At 34.1% G+C, this 25,184-nt stretch overlaps 1 protein-coding gene across 1 annotated transcript; it reads left to right on the top strand.

Moving 5' to 3' along the window:
- The first annotated feature begins 225 nt into the window (after window positions 1–225).
- On the top strand, window positions 226–22,930 carry LOC126813693 (proton-coupled zinc antiporter SLC30A2). Its single transcript, XM_050539170.2, has 9 exons — window positions 226–649; window positions 14,217–14,281; window positions 14,696–14,806; window positions 16,562–16,708; window positions 17,053–17,206; window positions 17,707–18,046; window positions 18,449–18,554; window positions 20,304–20,438; window positions 20,630–22,930. Exons 1-9 carry the CDS (start codon window positions 366–368, stop codon window positions 20,773–20,775), a joined length of 1,488 nt encoding a protein of 495 aa, XP_050395127.2. The 5' UTR covers window positions 226–365; the 3' UTR covers window positions 20,776–22,930.
- Window positions 22,931–25,184: the final 2,254 nt, after the last annotated feature.

Genomic DNA, 25,184 nt, shown 5'->3' with positions numbered 1-25,184 from the left:
CTGGCACTTCACAAGGGACGTGACAATGTGACATGAAATAAAAGGATAGTTAATTCGTAGAATGACAGGCCTATGAAAAGTTTGTGAAATTCTCATTTCTGTTTAACCTTTTTTAAAACATACAGACTGCAGGGTCAGAGAATTGAGACGAATATTTATGTTACTAGAAACAAATAATTGAAAATTATGGCCTAAAATTTTCTCAAACAAAGGGCAGGTTACTCTAAACTACTCTCACAGATAGCAATGAAAAGAAGTAGGCCTAGAAGATTGTTTACAAGCGTATCGAATGTCTTAAACTGATTAATTTACGTTTTGATAAGGCAGCGATATGACAAAATGACTGGACTATAAATAAAACCAAAATGCAATCACACATTTCAATTAATAGTGACGAAGTATCGTCTGCTAATATCGCCAGAGTTCCGTGTGCAACAACCGGGTGCGTTGACGTTCGTGTTCAAAATCGAACTTCGGGGTCGGGTGTTGAAAACTGTTCATCGTCTTTTGACTCGAGAATTCCGAGACGGAAAAGACACAGGTGTATTTCTTCTTCAAGTGTTAATCAAGTTGAGGAAATGTCTAACGAGTACAGAGAAACTGACGGGTTACTATCATCCACCCGCCATAATAGTAACAGCCATAATAGGTGAGAATATAATGAATGGTTATAATTTCAATTTACGGTGACGGAACCTCACATATTATTAGCTCATTGTTTATGACTGGAAATAATGTATCTTCCACTTCTGATAGACTCCAGCCTTTGAAAAAATTTTGTTCAAGTTTCTTGCCTGATTTATTTATAGCCTGTACCATCTGTTATTTTCAGGGTTATTGCCCCTGTCATCAGAATCTTGTACTGTAGGCAATTGATGCCATACACAGCTGCATAGGCCTATAGGACATCATATAAGGCAATGGAAATAGTGGGTTTTAAGAGAAATTTTAAATGACAACATCAAATGACCACATTGAGGAATAAGAAAGTTTATTCCATAGTTTTGGAGTCGCATCCTCCAAAGCCTTCTCGTTGAAACTGATGAGATTAGCATTTTTCTCAATAAGTAGCAAATTATCACTGGGAGACTGTAATTGTTGACGAGGTTCATAAAAACGTAAAAGATTACAGTATGTAGGTGGAAAGATTATTTATACATTTAAAAACTAATTATAAAATCTTATATTCAATTCTTAAAATTACAGGAAGCGAGTGTAATTTATAGAATAGGTGTGAAATGATCCCTGTATGATGTTCTAGAAATAAGGCGAGCAGTCAAGTTTTGTAACTTTTGTAATTTCAAGTTGTTGGAGGAGTACACTGTACGACGGAATTAAAAGAATCTATTCTATGCGAGAAGTAACTTACAAATTTATTAGTCTTTTTGTGGCATCCACTGACAAATATTCGTATTTTTCCTTTGTTTCTTAAAGCGAGAATTTCATATTTTCTAAGAAAGTCAAAACATAATTATTTCTATGTCTTTTGCTCAGTAGGTTATCAACTCACTATTATACGACCATGGGCATTATTTCCGACCCTTAAAAATCATTGACACAGGAAATAATAACACAATTACCTCCCTTGTTTTTCTATTGCCTCCATGCATTAGCTACCTTCAAAATATGTTGGAATTTGAAGTTGAAAATGATATTTTTGCCAATTTCTCAGCTGGCAATAGTGAATTATAGGATTAATAGGATAATTCTTTAACAATGTAGGACGGTTTATGGATACCATCTATTTTAAGGCTTTATTTTAATAAATTTTAAAAATATAACTTAAAAATATGAAATTGTAGCTTTAAAGTTGCAATTTCATATTTTTAAGTTATATTAAAATAAAGCCTTAAAATAGATGGTATCTATAAACAGTCCTACCTTGTTAAAGATTAATCCTATAATTCACTATTGCCAGTTGAGAAATTTTCAAAAATATCATTTTTAACTTCAAATTCAAACGTTTGAAGATAGCTATTCCATGGGAGGAATGGAAAAACAAGGGAGGTAATTGTGTTATTATTTCCGGGGTCAAAGGATTTTTAAGTGGGAGAATAATATATCTTTGATCGTATAATAGTGAGTTGACAACCCATTGAGCAAAAGACATAGAAATAATTATGTTTTGACTTTCTTAGAAAATATAAAATTATCGCTTTAAATTAAAATAACTTATTTGTGGCTGGCTGAGAAGGGGCAATGCAACTATCACCAACTTGTATCGATAGATAAAAGTTGAAATATACATTATGCAAGAGCTAAATCTGCCTATTGCAGGTCTTTCTTTAGGCCTGAAATGTTATCTAAATTATTAATTAGACATTAATTAACTTATCCAGACCATAATCAACTCTCGATGTCATCGCTAGCCTGCAATATTTACTGGATTAGAATCCAATCTGCTTTCAACGCTCATTGATGATTAAATAAAAAATAGATAATCGAGACTATGTTTTTTATCGTACCGACTTTAGTAATGATGATCGAGGCTAGACCTAAAATTCAGTCACTAAATTCTTGGTTCAGAGTGGATCAATTTGACTGAAATTTTCAGTAAATTCCCTTTACATTATCTATAGTTTTTAACTATTATAGTGAGAACTGCCAGTTCTATCTAATCTCCCATAATGTATCTTTAACTTTTTCTAGTTTAAAGAATTAAAGAAAAGACCCAATAACCAAATACTCTGTCTTATCTGCATTATGTTTCAAAAAATTGTTGTTCATCCAAATTTTAATGTCTGCAATACAAGTTCCAATATTCTGCTTGGAAATGTCGAAGTCACTTTTATTAGGGAACTTGCATTGAATACCGGTAATCAGACGGTACATTTACCTGTAGAAAACCGATGAAGTCGGCAGACAATCATACTTCTTGTCACATAAAAGCATGTGATCAAAACCATGCCACTGGAGTTAATGACAGATCTTATGATCTAAACCACACACATTAGATCAGTCGGTCATCCAACCCTCCTACATTTTAAGAACATCAGAAAAGAAGAAATTTTAAAAGATTTTGTTCATTCTACTATAGATGACATGCTGTTATAAATTTGGCCTAGTATGAATCACAGTAAGTGTTGACAAATAAACTTATAGTACAAAAGTATAAACAAATAGAGTGTTGATTAGTACAAAGTCAAAGTATTATTTAAAATATGATGCACTAATATTTCCGGTTTGAAGTTTATATGGTTAGAGTTCAAGGCTTGTTACAAAGTACTTGTGACATATACATAGTCATATTTTTATTGATATTATTTATATTTATTCATCTCATTGTGATATGTGTAATTGTATAAATCAGTACACAGAGTATGATATTCTTCAGCGGTGCTACCTTTTTGTGTGTTGTATGAATTAGCTTATAAGTATAAGTCTTGAAGGGCCTATGTCAATATTTGTCCCCCCCCCCCTTCGAAGAAAGCAGGTAACTATTAAAATGGGTTCGTCTGTCTGTCTGTCCGTCCATCCGTACACGCAACACATAAATTTATAGAAAATTGGCAATCCTTGAATGAGATCTGATGTGTAAATACTGAAAATATATTGTGCAGTATGGTGTTCAAATAGACTAAAGTCATTCAAAAAAGGATCTGATTAAATCAAAACTGTGCTAATGTATTTTGTACAGACAGATTTTTAAAGTTGTTGTATATTGTATAAATCGATAATTGTTTTAGAATATTAATAAGCCTAGCTGAGACATAAAATCGTTAGATGTTGTCTTTTTTATCACACATTTTTGGCAGATAAAATATTCCAGTTGGCGGAAAAAAATATGAACATTTTTTTATATAAAAATTATCATCCATCTTGGCGGAAAAAAATTGAAAGCCAGTGTGAGCCCTGCTTGATGGAGTTTGGAGTAAGAAGATGAGCATTTTCTGCTTAATGTAAGCAGAGATAAGCAATTTGATTGGTTGATGCTTATGCAAGAGCTAAATCTGCCTATCGCAGGTCTTTCTTTAGGCCTAAAATCTTATCTAAATTATTAATTAGACATTAAGTAACTTATCCAGACCATAATCAACTCTCGATGTCAAGGCTAGCCTTCGATATCGACTGGATTAGAATCCTATATGCTGCAGACGCTTATTGATAATTAAATCAAAACAATGGATAATCGAGACTATGCTTTTTAACATAGGCAGAAATTTACAAAGCTAATATCTCGGTTCATAGTGGACCAATTTGACTGAAATTTTCAACAAATTACCTTTACATTATCTAGTTTTTAACTATTATAGCGAGAACTGTCAGCTCTTTATCTAATCTCCATAATGTATCTTTAAGTGATAGTGATGAAACTTGGTGTAAAGTTTCATTACATCATTACCGTGACTAAGTTTGATAATGAGCATTTTCTGCTCAGGGTAAGCAGAGCGATAAGCAATTTGATTGGCCAAGACTTTGGAACACTATAACTCTCCTTCTAACTGAGCTAAAACATTCAAATTTGGTGTACATGTAGGTGTTTATTAGGCGAATGCCTTGATGGAGTTCGAAGATGAGCATTTTCTGCTTAGGGTAAGCAGAGATAAGCAATCTGATTGGTTGATGCTTTGGGGCCAGAAACTTTGGTTTTAATTAAGGGAGAATGATGAAACTCCGAGTATAGATTCATTATATCATTACCTTGACTAAGTTTGATGATGAGAATTTTCTGCTTAGGCTAAGGATTGATAAGCAATTTGATTGGCCAAGACTTTGGAACATAACAACTCTGCTTTTAATGGAGGTAGAATGTTTAAACTTGATGTTGATGTTCTTTAGGTGAATGTCTTGACTGAGTTCAATGATTAACATTTGGAGCTAAAGCTAAACAGAGCTAAGCAATTCCATTGGTCGATGCTTTGGGACAAGATAACTTTGATTCTATCTGATAGAGAGTGATGTAACTTAGTGTATAGTTGATAATCAGTTTGATTGCTTTGATACGTTTGAAAAAAATAAATGTGCAATTAATTAATATGTGTCATCTATATTTGGGGATTTCGGCGGGGGACATCAGCCTCACTGTTGGCTTAATAATAATAATAATAATTACTTTATTTCAAAAGGGTTGAAATTGTTTCTATAGTGACAAGAAGCTGTCGAATTACCACCACATTTTGTCACTTAAAACCTTTTCATTCTCATATGTACAGATGTGTACTACTCTTCTTAGTCTTCAATTCTGTGTGCAATAACATCTTCTGTAGAATATACATGTACATGTATAATAGACATTACCTGGCTTTGTTGTCCATGAGAGCTATTTGGGCCTGGACCACCCTAACTAAATAACAGAATAAAAAATTCACTTATTATTCTGTTTGTGTGAATTGTGTAAATTTGGTATTTTTATTGGTTGGGGTGATAGGGGAGAGAGGGGTTAGGGTGCAGGCAGGATGCCTGACATACTTCACAGTTACTATCACATTTCAAAATTTCCATCACTATATGATATGAATGAGAGAGGTTGCTGTAAAATGGCAGAGTGAAAGCAAGGCCAATTCCATTCTCCATATAGAATTATGAATAAAACATCACTGTACACAACTATGCTGAGATTATTAAATGTGATCTATGTGAAGGAGGTTTGTAGTTAAGTTCAGTTCTAAATCAAGCATCTTGATAATCAGAACGAAAGCTCAGTTTCAGTTACCAATTTCAGTTTGCATACGTTACACAAAGTAAAAGATGCCATATATTGGAAACTTGCTGAAAGTCAAAATCATGTGTTTATCATATTTTATTTAAAGTACTGTATTTAGCAACGCCTATAATGGACAATGAATTTGTTCACAAGGCTATTTAGATACCTATGACATGTCACATGTGTTGGATTCTGTGTTACCGGTGTTTGTTCTGCCATTATACTTTGGTGATGGATGGGGATTAAATATAAAAATAGATAAAGACAGGAAAAATCATCTGCTTTTTTAATGAAGAAAAATTACAGGAAGTAGTAATAATGGTTAGCTCCCTTGGAGCAAGTTCATACCACAATATATTTAAAAGAAGATAAACATAACCAATATTAATATTAAAGGATGAGTTTACTACCGAACATGTTCTGAAATGACCTATTTTGTGTTGAGTGAACAGTAATTTGCATTTCTCGCTCTTCAGTTTGATGAATGATAATTTAATTGTTTTAGCCTAATTTTCTTTTAATTTGATCTAAATATAGTACTTAATAACTGATGTAGATGTTGATTACAGTTCGGTTTTGTGAAATATCATGTTCTTATCTGTTAACTGACTATATAGTTAAGAATATATTAATTTATCATTAATAAATAGATTATTCAAAGATTATATGTATGTATAATTGCTAAAATTGTTAGTTGCTAAAATATGTTTTGATTTGACATCATTGACAATAAACGAAGCGAAGAGTTATTTATGTTACAATTTAATATATAAATCTTTTTAACTGTCAATATGTTTGTTGTTTTGAGGCCTGGCATCAATAGACATCAAAGTTTTTCCTGCTTGTGTATCAATGTTTTTTTTAATTTATTTTCACTTTAAAACGAATTAAACAAGTCAATAAACAAGCCTACGATTGATAAAGATCTGTCTTATCACTTTGAGATGCACACGACACCTTTCATAGATTACAGTGTGTACACATATTTGACTTTTGATCTCTAAAGTTCACATTATCTTTATTTTTAAAGTAGGTCTAGCCCCTGATTCCACATTCCACAAGTCGAAAATTTTGTGGAATGTGGTACCACACAGGCACATAGGGAGGTCTGAGAGGAATATTTGAAAAAACATTCTTTTTTTTCTAAGTCAAATTTCTTGTGGAAGTTTTGTGGTAAAAAAAATCTTGTAGAATGTGGTACCACCATATAAGGTCCATGGTACCACATTAGGCATGTATGGCGTCCGAGAAGAAATTTTTGAAAAAATTGATATTTTTTCTATCGAAAATCTTGTGGAATGTATTCATTTTCAGAAACCCAATATCTTGTGGAACTCTTGTGGTGAAAAGTTCCACACAAATGCCCCCAAACCTTGCCATAGATGAAATCACATTATGTCCATCAGTTAAAGTCACTGATCATCAATATGATTTGGACAATATCTAATTTTTCTCCAAAAATTGTAGCTGACCCTGGCAGGTTTTGACCCACACTGATCAGCAATGAATATTCGCTAGGTTGCTACAATCACTGAGAGGGATGACATTGACAGACTGAATGAGCTCGCAATATTAACTTTTTTCCATCTGCAAATTAAATTCTAAAACATTTTTTTTTTTTCAAGTATTAGAAAAATAAATAAAGGTGTTTGAAGTATATATTATCTAGAAAAAGAATATTTCCTATTTAGTGTAAATGGGTATATGAAATGAGTAAAGGCACCACTCTGCCTGGACCAGTTAACTCAAAATTTTTTTACGTAAACAGTGCACGCGCCATAGAGCCAATGATGGAGACCCCTGTGATGTGACATCACCAGTAGGAGGCATACTTGATCTTATAAAGGTCAGTCATCTAATACAGAGGTATAAGAAGGCTTTCACAATACCTCTGTGAAGCAGAATGTTTTTCAATTCATCACTTCTTTGTAAATGGTCAACAGAATTGAACCATTTTTGGATTGATATGCCTGTGGTTTAGAAAATAAGAACACATGATCGGTTAAATTTGTTTACCGATCAAAGATGACCATGATCTGATCCATCATCTTCATATGAACTTATATAGTTTGAATTTGGACCACAGATAATAACATAGATAACATGGTTTATCTACTTGATTTAATTATAACATTGTTAACTCTATGTTGAAATAATTTCACATTCTTATCTATAAACTTGCACACGTTCTATTCCCTTTCCCACAGCACTGAAATTGCTGATTAAATATATTTGATAGCTACCATAGTACCAGCCTATTGTAAAATAACCTCTATAAACCTCATATTCAAGTTCATTTAATTTTGGATTGTTTTTTTGGACTGAGTTTTCTGGAATTTGTAAGTTTTGGTAGTTTCATGTGTATATATTTGAGGTTTTGTACTGAATTTTCTAGAATTTGTAAACCATTTTGTGGATGTTTTTCAGGTTTTATTAGATTCAAATGTATATTTTTGTGGTTTCATACTGAATTTTCTAGAATTTGTAGATCATTTTCAGTGTAGTTATTGTTAGGTTTTGTTTTGAATTTTCTAGAATTCGAAAGTTTTATATGCCCACACTTATTGTTGACATAAATTGTTTTCACCTTTGATTGTTGTCTGCCTACAGATGATTGATAAAATTGTTCAGTTACCTCTCCATTTATTTTCAGATTTATAAAATCTTTTCAACCTAGTACAGGACAGTTCTTGATATAATATTTTTAAAACTTGGTACATTGTTCATTGGCCATATGAATGATCAATCCTGTTGAATTTGAAATATTTGTTAAAGAAATGAGTACTGGTATATAAAGTCCTACTTTTCTGCACTAATGAAGATGAGCATGTAGTGTGCTGTGAAGGAAATTTTGCGTGGATATTCCAAAGTGTACCTTGTTGCATCCGAATGACTAGACTGAAGCTTTTTTTTGCCAGGCCCTCCATCATGCAACACAGACAAGGGAAAACCAGTAAGCAAGGATAATTATCCTAGGGTAATTTTTCAGCCAACATTGAGATGAAACAATGGACTTCCTGGTTTCTGTGCCAGCGCCTTAATCATTGAGCCACTGTGGCTCCATGTACTTGGTTTTATTTTATTTCTACCACTGGGTGGGTTACTCTGCTGGTGGATATTTTATGTCCCTGAGGTTACCTGAAACCCAGTAGCTTTATAGTTACATGGATTGTTCGTACTTGGTTTTATTATATTTCTCAATGGAATTTTTCAAAACTTATTTGGATGTTTAACTTGCTCCTCAGCATGATTTCTGGTGGTGAATTCATACCGTACTATAAATATAAAACATGTACTATGAATTTAATTTGCAAAGTTTCTGTGCATTATCAAAAATGGACCAACAGTGAAATATCAAAATGGAAACCCTGTGGTGGTCATGTTAGAGGTTTTGATAAGCCCTTGCCTGAAGTTGTCTCTGCACTTATAAGATGGCATATATCTAAGGAACTGAAACTGGTTAAATATTTGTGAAAGACATTTAGAAATCCTTTAGTAGACCTGGGCAACTATCTGAAACTCTGTGATAATAATTTGACGAAATGCAAATTATCTTTTTATACGCCCACACTTTAATATGGATGTATATTATCGTCGCCCCTGTCCGTCGTCTATCGGTGGGTCCGTGTCTATGTTCGCATTTTGTTTGTGGCCACTCTACAGGTCACAGTTTTTATCCGATTTTGATGAAATTTAGGTTTATATCTCAAAGATCTTGGTTCCTTTCGATAATAGGTTAACTTCCTGGATTATGTGCTCCTGATTGTATGAAAAATCACGTTTTTAGCTTGTGGTCCCTCCAAAATGGCTGTTCCTCGTACGCAAATAGTGTAAAAGTAGTGGTACCAAGGTTGTAGATCCTCATAACTCAAGATCTTGGTTCCTTTTGATATTCGCGTTTATCGGACCGTAACTTCCTGGATTATGTTTTAGGTTGTGGTCCCTCTGGAGGTCACAATTTTTATCTGATGTTGATGAAACTCAAAATGTATGTTTATTATTAAGTTTCCAAACTGGCACCTGTAGTAGCGTCTAGATAACAATCATGTCACTTTTTACATGTAATCGATAGGCCACACAAAAAATAGTGAAAATTAGTCAAATTTGTTCCGGTATTTTGGCCCACTGACTTGTGAAATTTTATGAATGAAAAACCTGTACACTACTAATTAATGACAATAACAGGGATATAGATTTAGATACCTGAAAGGACAGAAAATTTGGATTAATTAAAGCAACATGTCTGTATAGTATTTTTATAATTAGTGTGTGACATCTCCATGTGGTCTGTTTGATCTTTTATATCTTTTAAAGTTGCTTGGCCTCATTCAGGATGAAAAGAAAAAGTGTTAATTTAAAGATGTATTACCTATACAGAAAACTTAAATAAAACAACACTTTCATTGAGGTTTTCTGTTCTGTTTTTGCAGCTTCTGGTTTTCTCCCACTGTTAATTAATAATGACCTGCATTAATATCTTTTATGGGTCAGATTTGTTTAATTTTGTAGTGGTCCAACTCATATACTGAGGATTACAATGTCTGTTTTTTATGCATCTCATGTGTTTGATCATAGCTTTGTATGAAGAATATATAAGTTGATGTGTATTTAATTCTCAACATAAGTTGATTTCATTGAATTATTAAATATTTCCCATATTTGAATATACAATACAAAGACTAAGAGCTAAATTTGCCTATTGCAGATCTTTTTTCTGGCTTCAGATGATATATAAATTATCATCCCATGAAATATCCATAATCAACTCTCTAGACAACTGGATGGCTAAGATATTAAGTGGATTTCCACCATATCTTGGTTAAACATTACATAATCATATATTATCGTAGCAATGGTACTTAACAATCAAGACTACTTAATCAAAACATTAAACATTTATAACTTTGCTAAAAATAAAGTAATTTGACTGAAATTTTCAATAGATATATTTTTCAATATCTATTTTCAAACTATAAGAACAAGAATGGGGAGGCCAGCTCTTTATCTATACCTTATTACATAATGCATCTTTAGATTAACTTTCATTAGCACCAAATAACGAATACCAAAAATTCAGTTTGATACTCTAGAAGTTTCTCTTTAAATCAAACAGTCCCTGCCCCATTAAATATATTATTATTATCTGGTTTTAATCCCAAATATGTACGTCACAATTCATTTTATATCTAACTAAAAATCTTAGTACATAAATATGTTGACTGGTTTAAAATAGTGCCTGAAGGTATGATTTACCATGTTACCAGTAGTCAAATACCGATAGTTCAATTGTGAAGAAAACAACAAGTTATGTTTAAAATGTCGGATGTAAAGTAATCAACCATTTTTTAGTTAAAAAGGTGTTTTGAATGGTGAATGTGGATCTAATCTAGTGAGCGGTGTTATTTTGGAAAGGAATAGTGCCGCTAAATTTGCCGGTTCGGCACTCCACAATCTATGTTCTTGTTTATTTTTAAGAAAAAATTTTGTAAACTTTCTTGGCAACATTGATAAAATATATTAATACTGTAGAAATTCATGTAACATGTAGATCTACTCAGTGGCCAATAAAAACCTGTAGGGCCTCTTGTTGTACGTAGATAAATAGAATTGCATGTGAAATGATTTCCAATTGGATTAATAAAGTGTGATGGAAGTTAAAGGACTTTTGATTGGATTAAAGAATAGATGGTCTTATACAGTGGAAAACAGTTCAGTTCATATAAACTGGGAATATTTTGCATTTATTTGAATTTTGAACAGTAGTATATTGTGGATTTATTTGAGTATAATGTTTACCTGAATTTGAGCGGTGAATATAAAATCCAAAAATCCTAACACAAAATCCAAAATTAGTTTGTCTCAAAAACTTAAATTAAATATAGCTATAGGTATTTTGAATCAGAGCAAAATGCTGTCTTTATGCTCCCACATTGAAATACTGTATTGATGCTGCTTTTCATTTAAAATCCTGGCAAATAGTTGACAAACCAAATATTTCTCAAACAGAAAACTGTGCTATTTTTTGAGACAAACTGATCGAGGTCGATTTTGGATTTTATACCCACCAGAGGTTAATTAAGTAATGTTTATATAACTATGGTTTATTAAGTTGACCAGAATTTAGTTTTAAGAAAAATTTTTAACAGTTTTTTTTTTTTTAGTTGATTTTACCAGGATTTCATTTAATATTGGAGACTTTACCAGAATTTCAGTTAATATTTTTGCAAAGATTAATTTCAGTACCAGGATTTGAGTATGTACTAAAACAAACAATTTACCAGTTGGTGGGCTATAGGCTTCTGTGTATGATTTCTGTGAAAGGACTATTGGGTCAAGCATTCAATAGATTATTTTGGGAAGGACTATTGGGTTAAGCATTTCTGTGAAAGGACTATTGGGTCAAGCATTCAGTACATTATTTTTGGAAGGACTATTGGGTTAAGCATTCAGTGTCAGGCTTGATTTCTGTGAAAGGACTATTGGATCAAGCATTCAGTGCTAGACTTGATTTCTGGGGAAGGACTATTGGGTCAAGCATTCACTGTTTAACTTGATTTCTGTGGAAGGAATATAGTGTAATATATTCTTATGCTATTTAGATAAAGATGTTAACATAAAGAATACTGGACATTTTTGTATTTTGAAAAAGAGGTTTGATTTTTGACAAGTATTCAGAAGAAACAAGATATTTTTTTTATATTTGACATCAAATACTTAAAAGACATATATCTTTTAGTAATATTACAGTATGGCTGACAGGTTAGTAAACCAAGCACATACATATATTCTTGTAAAAAAAACTGATGATCGCAGAAAAAAAGAAAATGAAGTTTATGTTTTCTTATCAAATAATCATCTTCAGACATAATCAGAGTTGTTTCAATGGCATTTAGTAATTGAACTGGAATATACAGGTGTCACAATTCTATGGAATACAATTACTGCTTATTACTGAGCGATGTTTTAACTAGCCTTCTCTAGTCATTATCAAGTAATTGTGACCTGTATATAATCGAGTTGTTGAGACTTATTGTGTTAACACCTTTTTAAGGAAGGGACTATCATTCAGTATATAATACAAATGATACAAACTTGACAAAGGTCAAATATGATTTTAATCTGTTTATGTTATAGTCCAATTATAATGATACATTATTTATAGACAATCCTAGTTTCATCTTATTTCAACATCATATTTCACTATTATTGTTCAACTTGTGTTTCTAATGATCAATTTTAAACACAGTTTCTAAATATATCTCCACCCACACCCATTGATACTGATAACAAGATTCTGTATTCATGAGGTTTTCTTTTTTAGAATCCTTGGGCATTTTTGGGTGGTTATCTATCATTTTAAATCTGGTTACCAATGTCGTACTGTAACTATTGTATAGAGTGTCATTTAATTAATTATCTCTATCACAATCTCTACACACACATTAAATGTGGACGCATATATTGTCATCATCTAAGTTCGTCTGTATATTTGTTAGCATAGTAAATAACATCAAAAATCCCCTTCTTATACCTTGTGAACTATGAACAGAGTTCTTGGTGGACTGTTGATTGGGACATAAGGGAGAATCCTATCAAATTTCAAAATTGTATGTTTCAAACACAGAGTTCCCTTTCTTGTCATTTTTATACGCCCACATTTTGATGTGGACGTATTATGCTGTCGCCCCTGTCCGTCCGTTCACAATTTGTTTGTGGATACCGGTACTCTACAGGTCACAATTTTATCTGATTTTAACAGTTCCTTTTGATATTGGCATGTATTGGACTATAACTTCATGAATTGTGACCTCTGATTGTACGAAAACTCGCGTTTTTAGCTTGCGGACACTCTAAAGGTCACAATTTGCATCTGATTTTGATGAAATTTGAAATGCATGTTTATAACCCAAAGATCTTGTTTCCTTTCGCGCATATTGGGCCGTAACTTCCTGGATTATGGCCCCTGATTGTACGAAAAATCGCGTTTTTAGCTTGTGGACAAATAGAGGTCACAATTTTTATCAAATTTTAAAATACGTTTAAAGGTATCCCTGTTACACCCTAATGATGGTTGAGTTCGAATTTTGTGAATATCGGACCTAAACTGCTCAACAAGGTTGATACGAAGGCTGTGGACCCTCTGGATGTCTCAATTTTTTTTGTTAGATTTTGATGAAACTTAAAATATAGGTCTATTTCCAAAAGTTCTTGGTGCCTATCGATATTGGCATGTATCAGACCATAACTTCATGGATTATGGCCCCTGATTGTAGTAAAAATCACGTTTTTAGCTTGTAGACACTATAAAGCCAGTAGAGGTCACAATTTTCATCTGATTTTGATGAAACTTGAAGTGCATGTTTATAATGGTAGACAGTGGAATTACTCAGACTGTCAGTATCCAGTCCTGAATCTTGATGAGAAATAATTTCCTACTTTCTGGCTTAAACCTTTACCTATATGATAATATATTCCAACACAGAGGAAATAATTGAAATGTATATTCTAAATCTTGACTTAAATGATGATTTGTTTCATATTGCGATAGTATGAATATTGTTCTATTTTACAGATCTGTAGAATTGCAGCAATCTCATCAAGCTGATAATACCAATCCTGATTTAACAGATTCTAACAGTAACTATTATTACTCTACTTTCTTTTAATCACATATTGCCACATGATTTTAACATCACACTTTCACAATGTCACAGAATTTGGTTTCGTTGCCTGGCATCCTATCTTTTGAATTGTCAGATATCCTTCCACAATCTCATAGTCATAAAACAACTTTTGGTCTTCCAAGGAATTATTGGTGAGCAGAAATTCGCCCGTGTATCTGTTATATCACTTGTCACTTCAGTCAGTTATATTGAAGGATAACTTGTGTTTTCCTTTCGTCACTTTCGTTTCTTGAAATCTTCATTACGCATCTATCGTAGCAATGATCTCTGTGTTAAAATTATATGACATCAATATTGTCCTTTAAGTTACCATACGATACTGATTTTGCAGATTTTAAAATATTAAATGTTATGATTATATTTTTAGGCAGTCATTGCCACGATGCATCAGAACGATCAGAGATTGATAAAAAAGCACGAACAAAACTTATTATTGCCAGTCTACTTTGTCTTATATTCATGGTGGGAGAGATGGCCGGTAAGTAAGATTGTAAATACTTTAACAGGTTATTTATATGTGTTTGTATGAGAGTAAGTGAAGCCATTTAATACTGATTGTGTATTCTGTATTGCCAGTGGGGTGCCCACATAGCTGACAAATATGTTTTCCACACTCGGCCAGTAGGGCATCCATACATGTATGGCTGATTGTATATACATCTTGCATAATGATGGTCACAGGTTTGAATCCTGGCAGAATCTATGAGAGGTGTCACATAAGTTCCAGTCTCCCTAAGAAGTAATATGGGAACTATATAAAAATTGTTATTGTTATATACTTATTTTTCAACATAATTCCCTTTGATATCAGTGCACTTGTTCCACAGTTTTTCCAGTATATTTAACCCGTCAGAAAACCACTGTTTATCACGTTACCCCAAAACTACCTTCACAGCAGTGATTTATCCGTCCCAAATATGCAGCACCTGAAAACATATTCTAGAAGCCAGACAGAGAGAGTTAGATCTGAAGAATAGACTTAGTGAGGGAGGATCTTGAAGCCACAGTCCTGCACTCATTGCTACTTGTCCAGTGTGAACTGGACCATTGTCCTGGAGCAGCTAGACACCTGTGTAAAGTTTACCTCAGTGCTTTTCTTTGATTTGATCAAGCTACCTGTGCAATTCCTCTGCATAATATAAGCGCCATTTATGGTGGAACCTGTCTTTAGATAATCTATCATGATTATGACCTCGAAGCCCTAGAAAACTGAGGCCATGATCTAATTACCAGTGGAAGATATTCTTTCAAACCTTTTGGACATTGGTGATGTCACATGCTTTCTTCACTGCATACTTTGAATTTTTGTCTTGGGTCAAAGTGATGAACCCAGGTTTAATCCTGAGTAACAACGTGATTAAAGCATGTGGATCACTGATATTCCTCTGTCAACATTCTGAGCACCCAACGGTCAGACATTTTGTCCATGTCCAAATTTTCATGGATTAAGCTTGTTCATTCAACTGATGTTCAGCATTATTGTGTTGAGAACCACATCAATTTTATCTTGAACGGTCACTTCATAAGGGCGACCAGACCATGGTTCATCTTCAGGCGAGAACACCGCTGTTTGTTTGTACTATACGAAGGAGAATTGTCACCTATTGTTTTAGTCATGTCATCATGAATTTGCTTTAAATTCGAGTTAACATTTTAAATGAAGATACTTAATCACAGCCCAGTGATGCAGGATGGAGGGCCTGACAAGGACAGCTGTCTAGTCTTTCGGATGAGACGAAAAACTGAGGTCCTGTGTATACATTGGAATGCACGTAAAAGATCCCTTGGCAGTTGGAATTCGATTTAAGAGTAGGCGATAGTGCCGCTGCCCGGGCAAAATTTCCCTCATAGCACACTGTATGGTGTATGCTCGTCTTCATTAGCCCAGTATAGGAGCAGAACAGTAGGACGTTAAACCTCATTTCATTTCATTTCATTTAATCACAGCCATTCACGTTTCTCCATTTTGTGATCAAATGAAAGGGTCATGATGATTGACAGCTGTATATAGGAAATTATAGCATGTAGAATTGATGATGTTAATATCCAGCACATACTGAGATAATCTTTTAGCAACATGAGCAGGTGGATTGATTGAGTTTCGGCTATCCATTCATGGGGAGGCCAGAAACATTTGGGACACCCGTCATATATATACCTTTCACAATTATTAATCATGTTTTGATTTTATGAGTCAGACTGTTACCATATTCTATTAATACATATTTTACAGGAGGTTTGATTGCCCATAGTTTAGCTATAATATCTGATGCAGCCCATCTATTGACAGATTTTGCTAGTTTTATGATAAGTCTGCTGGCTCTCTATCTTGCCAGTCGTAGAGCAACAAAAAAACTCAGCTTTGGCTGGTACAGAGTAGGTAAGTCTTTTAAGTTTTAATGTCACATGGCATAAGGGAGTAGAATAAAAGAAGTTGAGAGGCTCATGGTAGAATTGTCTTCAGTGGGAAATGATTTGGTGGGGTGTGGCTGAAGGATCTAGTGAAATAATAGACTTTAGACTTTAATTAGCCGCGGAGAAGAATTTATATATAAACCTAATATAGTTTTGTAAATATTAGTAAGGCAATTGCAATCTGGTATTTTAAACCAACAACTGTATATTTATTTTTTTAAACAAAAGGTTGGATCACTTATATCTAAAAAAAATGCCCCGTTGTAGCCACCTGTATTAAAAATGAATTTGATGTTTTGTGTTTTTCAGAAATTCTTGGAGCTTTAATATCAATATTGATGTTATGGGTTTTGACGGGTATATTGGTCTACTCTGCTGTTAACCGTATAATAGACAAGTCATATGAAATAGACGCTACAGTGATGTTAATTACTGCATCTTGTGGTGTAGCCTTTAATTTAGCGTAAGTATGGTTGACCATTTTTATCCATTTTTATTCTCTCAATGAAAAGGGCTATTGACCTGTTTGCAGCGACTCTTTTATGGTCAAAGCATGGCAGATAATAGGGGATATGCGGTTGCTTAATCAATAGTTAAAATAACTTGCCATACTCCTCAATATTATTTTTTCACACTGAACTGCTGTATCAAGGTGTTGATTTCCCAATTCATTTGGGATGTTCATTGCCAATTCAAATCACTCAATAGTGATATACTTTGATTTAGTGTGATACAGTTAGTTAATTTTAGTACTAACTAGGAGAACATCCACATGATTTATCATGATTGGCTTGTTTAAATTAAGTTTAAAGTTTTAATTAAGTTTCTACCTACTGTCGTACTGAATGCAAAACAATTGTTGTTTCCAAAAATATTTGTCAATTTGTTTTTAGATCATTTGTATATATTCCTGTAATTTTTTTAAAACTTTTAGTTCTTTATATTATTATTTTTACTTTTTAGGTTGGGTTTTACACTTCATCAGGGAGGACATACCCATAGTCACTTGGGTGGAGGCCATTCTCATAATACAAAGCATTCTCATAACAACCATTCACATGGTAACAAATCTATAAACAATGGTCACCATGACGATCATGTTCACAGTTCTCAAGAGGAGATTCGTGGACGCTATGGTAGTATGGATGAAGAGGCTAATGGAGATTACGTAAGGTTTAAAAATGCAGATGAGAGTAAACATCGTCATAGCAACATCAATGTAAAAGCAGCATTTGTACATGTGATTGGTGATTTATGTCAGAGTATTGGAGTTTTAATAGCTGCATTAATTATTTATTTTAAGGTGAGTTGTTGACAGATTAACAGATAGTCTTCAGGTCACTTGACAGATAACAGATAGTCTTCAGTTTACTTGACAGATTAACAGATAGACTTCAGTTTACTTGACAGATAACAGATAGACTTAAGTTTACTTGACAGATAACAAATAGACTTCAGGTCACTTGATAAATTAACAGATAGTCTTCAGGTCACTTGACAGATTAACAGATAAGCTTCAGTTTACTTGACAAATTAACAGATAGTCTTCAGGTCACCAGGTCCAATTTTATTATTACATCAGCTATATTAGAATGAGTCTGAATAAGCTGGTGACCATAGAAAATATATGTTCATAAGTAAAGTAGTTTCAACTTTAAAATTATATGTACTGTTTCATTATTTTTCATTAATTATTATTTTTTAGCCTGAATGGAAGATGGCTGATCCTATTTGTACATTTTTATTTTCTATATTTGTGATAGTAACAACTATCACGATATTGCGTGATATACTGGTAGTTCTCATGGAAGGTGAGTAAACGACATATTTTCTATGTTTGTGATAGTAATGACTATCACCATATTACAGAATATACTTCTGGTTTTTAATATATTAAGTCATATTAAGTCAGGAAAGTGGGCTTAATCGTTGGGATTTAAGTACACATAAAAGAATGCTTGACAGTTGGAATTTGCACAAGAGTACACACAAATGCTGTTTGATCAAAATTCTGATTTCACATTGCACACATACAGAATTGGGAAGCAAAATTTGAATAGTTATTCATAGTGATGTGCCGATGTGGGTACTATCGATTTTACTGTCCCGTGTATGGAAACTGAAATAAAAGGATCGAGTGCCAAGCAACTCACAACTCAAACTGTGAAACTACGGCACAGATGTGAATACCTAATCAGAAACTTCCAAAAAATGGCCCGTGACACTAGAGTGACACTTATCTAGTCAGGACTTTCACAGTGCATATAAAACTTCAAGTATCAATTGACTCTAGAACACTTTGTTGGTTTAACTATATTTTTATATCTTTATAACATCCATAATACAATGGTTATATGCAGGAAACTACACACACAGCTATGGCATTAAATATAGGTACTCTATCCCCTAGCTTGGGTTTTGCAGCATTACACTCTTCTTTCTAAATCTACATGATGATCTCCCTCAGCCTGTAAGCCGAGGAGGCTGTGGGTATGACGTTCCCCTAGGAACTCTCAACAATGTCTCTCCTAGGATCTCAAAATGATGTCTGAAGAAACTTAAACCCTGCATGTTCCTTATAAGGAGGACACGTGCATGAGTCATGTATGGACCCCCGGGAAATTGGCCAGAAGTTACCCTGGATTTAATACAATGTTCTAATATTGGCACCAAGAAGGAGGAGCGGATAACGGGTGTCCACTTTTCTAATGATGGCAGGGACATCAGTAACATAAGAGGATATCATTTAACACCCCATTTGTTTAACCACTTCAATATATTAACCCTTAACCGGTCAACGTCATTTTGACGTCATGACGTCAAGTGGTCAGGCTAAATAAAGGCTGACGTGAAATATTTTGTATGCCTATTTCAATCGACTATTGCCGAATAATTATAAGTGATAGACTCTTGACACCTATAAAAAAGTTGAAGGGGATAAGTTGATCTATAATTTGCAAATCATTCTATATTTTTTTCATCAGAAATATCGTCTTCAGAATCGGTGTCATCGATATAATCCGAGTCAGAATATTTCATAAGAATTTCAACCACTTCGAGCGTCTTTAACGTTCCCGACATCGTTAAATTACGTTTTTCGTCAAAAAATGTTGAACAAAGACATGTTTTTCTCAATGCCCTTGACTAGACAAGTTCCTGTCTGAAACGCATGCGTGGCCATATCAATTAAATACAAAACTAAATACTCAAATGCGACTTATAAAAAAAGGTTCTTGTTGTGGTCGACCGTGACCACTTAGCTGTATAACGTTGTGGTGACTATAGTCGACAATGACCGGTTAAGGGTTAAACAGTACATCTTTTAGAGAACTTAAATAAACTCTACAGTATATATAGTATTACAAAATGATACTTTAGGTAATTACTTTTTGAAGCGATATAACTATAAGCCACTTATCAGCCGATGTGAAACTGATAATCAGAACATCACTAGTTATTCATAGTAAAAATTAATGGCTGCACAGCTGACAGATAAATAATTTAAAAAGTATTTTTTTTATGCATACGATCATATGATTTTCTTTTTGTGTTTATTTCAGGTACTCCACGTCATCTAATATTTACAGACATAAGAGATGCATTTTATGAGGTAGAAGGGGTAAAAGATATACATAATCTCCGTGTATGGTCGTTAACTATGGATAAAACAGCTTTATCAGTACATATTGCAGTCAGTAAGTATTTCGCAACAAATGTCTATAGGCCAAGACTTTGAAACAACCTACCAAGAATCATACTTCAAAATGCATATTCTATTTCCTTTAAATCTGGCTTTAAGACATTAGTTGTAATTTAATGCTATACAAGACTGCCATAATAATAATAAATGTACATAAATTAGTGATCGTGTCCATGTGTTTTTCAGATAAAGATGCAGATGCTCTAAAAGTATTAAAGACAGCATCAGGTATGATACAGTCCAAGTTTGATATTAAGGAAACAACAATGCAGATAGAGGAATACGTGCCAGAAATGTTAGACTGTACATATTGTCAAGATTTAAAAGATTAATTACTTCATATCAGGTCTCTCTAGCAAGACTAGACATATTATCAGGATGTAATAGACAGTGCCAGACAATCTAAAACTTAATCCGGTGGCGAACGCCTTCACAATGACATAAAGTTGGCGATAAAAAAATGAAACAGCTGTAGTCTTGCAAACACAAAAACCATAATCTTTGAGTGAAAGTTGCCCTTTGTGCATGTGTCGGAACCATTTGTCGCCTGAATTTTATCACTGAGACTGTATGTTTAATTGTCAAATACCATCTCTTGTGACAAAAACACAAACCATGTTTTTGTATGTTGTTTATGTTTTGAAAACTCTGAATATTCTGATCTCAATATGGAGGTTACGTTTAGTTTTTCATATAAGCTGCTACATTTAGAAACTAGAATTAAACTTGTTCTCTAGTGATATTGTTGATCAGACATTCTTTAATAATTTTGATTCCGAAGCTCTGCTCTATTGATCATACACATTAAAAAGTAGTCTTTATTAAAAAGCATATTGGTTCGGAGATTCCCAACGTAAATTACAGCTATCTAAAGTTCCCATTACTTTCTATTGACATCTTTTTTGTTTCTTTAAACATGTTAGTTACTGAAGAATAATTTAATGACTAGCATTGAGGCATTAAAATTATAGAAAGTGGTAATTAGCTATGTGGAATAGATACTAGCTGTAAAACATGTCAAACTACTACTGCACAAATTTGCTGGAAATCCAATACTATGTGTGAGTTAAGGCTTGATATCATGAGTAAAGGATAGCATAATATTTAGACTCTCATTTCAAAATTTCCTGATTTTGAAATATGCTTTGTGTATTTTTTCTTATTAAACCTTGTCAATAATTCAATTTATACTCATTTAATTAAAAGTCTTTCATTGTATATGTGATATTAATACTCTGAGCCTTCATTAAAGTCTTTCATTTTAATATTATTAATATTATTAACTCTAATTAAGATGCCTCAACTCCAAGGTAAATAGAAAGGGGTTTAATTAAAGCCTCACCACTTTACTTAGGTAGGTCATTTTGCTGAGGCAACAGCTTTTGTTCAAATTATAACTGCCAAAGTATACACGGAATGTCTAGGTAACACTTTAATTGTCAGCCTCGCCTGTCCAACCTCGTGGGTTTTCTCCGGGTCCTCCGGTTTCCTCCCACTGCTAAAGACCCCTACGCGCAATCGAATTATGGAAATAAAATTGAACCATATGTTAGTCCCGAAATGACCTAGTTTGTGTTGAGTGGACGTTAAACCCCATTTCTCTCTCTCTCTTTAATTGTCAGCCTCACAGATGCAATCCCTGAAGTTCCTTCTCGCCCATACCAGGAATCAAATATGGAGCATTCTGGTCATGAGAGCAGTGTCCTGATCACTCAACTACTGTGCCCCCGACTCTAAGGTGAAGAGAGGTTGTATTAATACAATTATTAGTCTAGAGTCTAAATAAAGGCCCAATGTGTAGTCTAGGTCCAGGAAATACAGCTAATGGCTTCCAAAGGTCAAAAAGCAGGTTAATGGCACCAACAGGTTAATAAGCAAGTTAATGATGCAACAGGTCTTTGCAAGCCAATTTAACCAATTGTCACAATAACACCGCAATTAATCATATTAATTGTTGATGTACATGAATTTAAAAATTTAAGTCCCACACAATGATTAAGTGTTCAAAGTATCGAGAAAAGTGGAACTTTGTAGATGACCATATCAGATTATGTTTTTTGAATCCATGCAAAGATTTATGTTACTGTTAATAATAATACTGCTACTTTAAAGGAGCTTAACCTCTTGAGGTCAGATCAGATTAAAGTATTGAATATATATGTATAGAGTTAAATAATTAAAAATATGAAATCTGTAAGTTCTTTACTTAAAGTTTCATGGGGTACTCCACACTCATCAGAAGAAAAATACTAGATTTTGTATTTTTCTTCTGATGAGTGTGGAGTACCACATGAAACTTTAAGTAAAGAACTTACAGATTTCATATTTTTAATTATTTATATTTGCTCTGAATTTATTTATCGAGCACTCTGTGTTTAGCCTATGCACACTATTTGGATTATAATATGTATAGAGTTAGATATAAATTGTATATATTTTGATATTGATTTATGTATATAGTTGTATACGTGATTTGTAAATAAACTATTTATATAAAGATTGGGTTTATTGACCAGCTACCAGATTATAGTGGAAAGAATCAAATTTATATAGGTGGAAAAACATATTACAATTAATTAGCAAACCTCACAACTACTATATCGGTTGATGTGTGTACCAAGTTTCAGAAACATATTTTGGAACAGCTTATGAGAAATACTCTTGAAACAAAAATGGGACAGACAGGCAAGACCCATTTCAATATCATTCCCAACTTTGTTTGGGGCAGAATAAAAAGCTACTTTAAGGGATAAGCTTAGGCAAACTAGTGATAAGCAGTTTGATTCATCAAGACTTTGGAGCACAATATCTCTATTTCTAACAAAGGACTAAACTTTGAAACCTGTAGATGTTCAATTGGTGATGTATAATCGAGTTTGATGATTATAAGTCGGCTAAATCTAAGTAGAGATAAGCAATTTGATTTGATAATGCTTTGGGACACAATAACTGATTCTAAATGAGTGAGAGTTTCATTATATACCTTGACTTCGTTCAATAATGAAAATAGCTTAAGTTTGATTGCTCGAGGCTTTACTGAAACACACATGATCAGTTAATAAATATAATTCATTATGGGGTATATCAGCCACAATCCATATATAATAGCTGGGGACAAATACTTGGGTACGGTCAGGGTGGATTAAGGGACAGTTTTCTATAGACATCCTGGTCCAAAGAGCTTCTCACAACAGGATGTTCTCCATCAGAAAATTACACTGCCGTAGATGAGATGTTGCCCCTTTACTGTTGGTTTAGATACAAACTAGAACTAAAGATTTTGTTGCCCAAATTTACTGCTAATGAGTTTCCAGAGACTGCGAGCTCATCAATACAGTTGAGCTCATCAATACAGTCATTCACAGAAGAAAGTAAAACAAAAGAGAACATTAATTATGGCATTCTCCCTTTGTTGAATATAATAGGTCTGTGCAGAACAGCACTGATGTTTGAAGAAATGTTCCATTATTCATATGCCTTAGTGCTGGACACTTGCACTGTCATCCCGCACAATTTGTATTTTGGGTTGATTTGGAACCAAGCGATCTTAAAATGTCCAGGTTCAAATTTTTCCAACCCATTGCCCACTTTTTGAAATTGGGACCCCCTCTGACTGAGTCCATGGCTATCTCTGCCAATAATGATTGGATTTCCATGATCTGAAGTTCATCATGCGCCGATCCCATTCAAAGTGACTGGAAGTAGTTTTCATTGACTGCCAGTGGGAGTACCAATTACCGGTGTTGCTGAACGTCAAACTCGGATTGATGTCGGCTTAGAGAAATCTATCACGCTGCTGTACCACTTTTACGTGATCGGAATGTTCTGTCATGAGATTCAAGACAAATTTAACATTTGTAAGAAGCAAACAAGTTTATTAAAGAGAGAGAGAGAAATGGAGTTTAATGTCCACTTGACACAAACTAGGTCATTTCAGGACTAACATATGGTTCGATTTTATTTCAATGATTCGCTTGCACGTAAGGGTCTCTAGCCATGGGAGAAAACCCACGAGGTTGGACAGGCGACCCCACTCAGGGGCGGATTGGGGCCGGCTACCGGCCCGGGCTCCCGTGTCGGAGCGGCCCCTTTTACTGACCGCGGAGTCCGGACGGTGGGTCCGGGGACTCATCCCCGGGAACATTTTGAAAAATGAACCCCAAATATGCGATTTGGTGGCATATCTGATTATAATCTCTGTCAAATAATATATCTAATAAATCGATTAATTTAGGCCAAAACCCCGACCTGCAAGTATTTACAACCATCAACCAGTGAAATTATCATATCGTCAGTAGTATGGGGGCCTATATAGGGACGCACGTGCTGTGCATGCGCGTGAATGTGCGTACATGTGACCTTGACCTTCCACGTGCGTGACCTTGCACTGAATGACCCCTTGCAGGTGTGTGACCCCTTGCACGTGTGTGACCCCGTGACCTAGAAAAGAGAGGGGCGCGCGCGAGAGAGAGAGAGCAGAAGAAAGAAGAGAGCAGAAGAAGAAGGGGGAGAGGAGGGGGAGGAAGACCAAAGGAAGGGGAAACAACTCCTTTTACATTGCATAAGTTGGCCCTGAAAAGGGCCGTTGTCCTCACTAGAATGTGAGGGTACGACGCACTTTATGTCGGTTGCGTCGGATGGTCTCCACTAATTCGGGAGGGGTCTTTTCCTGGGAGGTGTTTTTAATACCTCGTCAGGTAAGACAAAGATATCGTCAGGGGTAATCACGGCAAGAGTATTA

Source organism: Patella vulgata, chromosome 1, assembly GCF_932274485.2.
Source record: "Patella vulgata chromosome 1, xgPatVulg1.2, whole genome shotgun sequence".
Taxonomy (NCBI): domain Eukaryota; kingdom Metazoa; phylum Mollusca; class Gastropoda; family Patellidae; genus Patella; species Patella vulgata.
The sequence above is the reverse complement of the archived record's forward strand: the minus strand, read 5'-3'. Positions and strand labels throughout refer to the sequence as shown.

What these genes read in the sequence shown, in the direction of transcription:
- LOC126813693 (XM_050539170.2), top strand. Translation starts at nt 366, where the DNA reads ATGCAATCACACATTTCAATTAATAGTGACGAAGTATCGTCTGCTAAT. An exon ending in ACTGGTAGTTCTCATGGAAG is followed by an intron (nt 18,555 to 20,303) that starts GTGAGTAAACGA and finishes TGTTTATTTCAG; the next exon opens with GTACTCCACGTCATCTAATA. An exon ending in ATCAGTACATATTGCAGTCA is followed by an intron (nt 20,439 to 20,629) that starts GTAAGTATTTCG and finishes TGTGTTTTTCAG; the next exon opens with ATAAAGATGCAGATGCTCTA.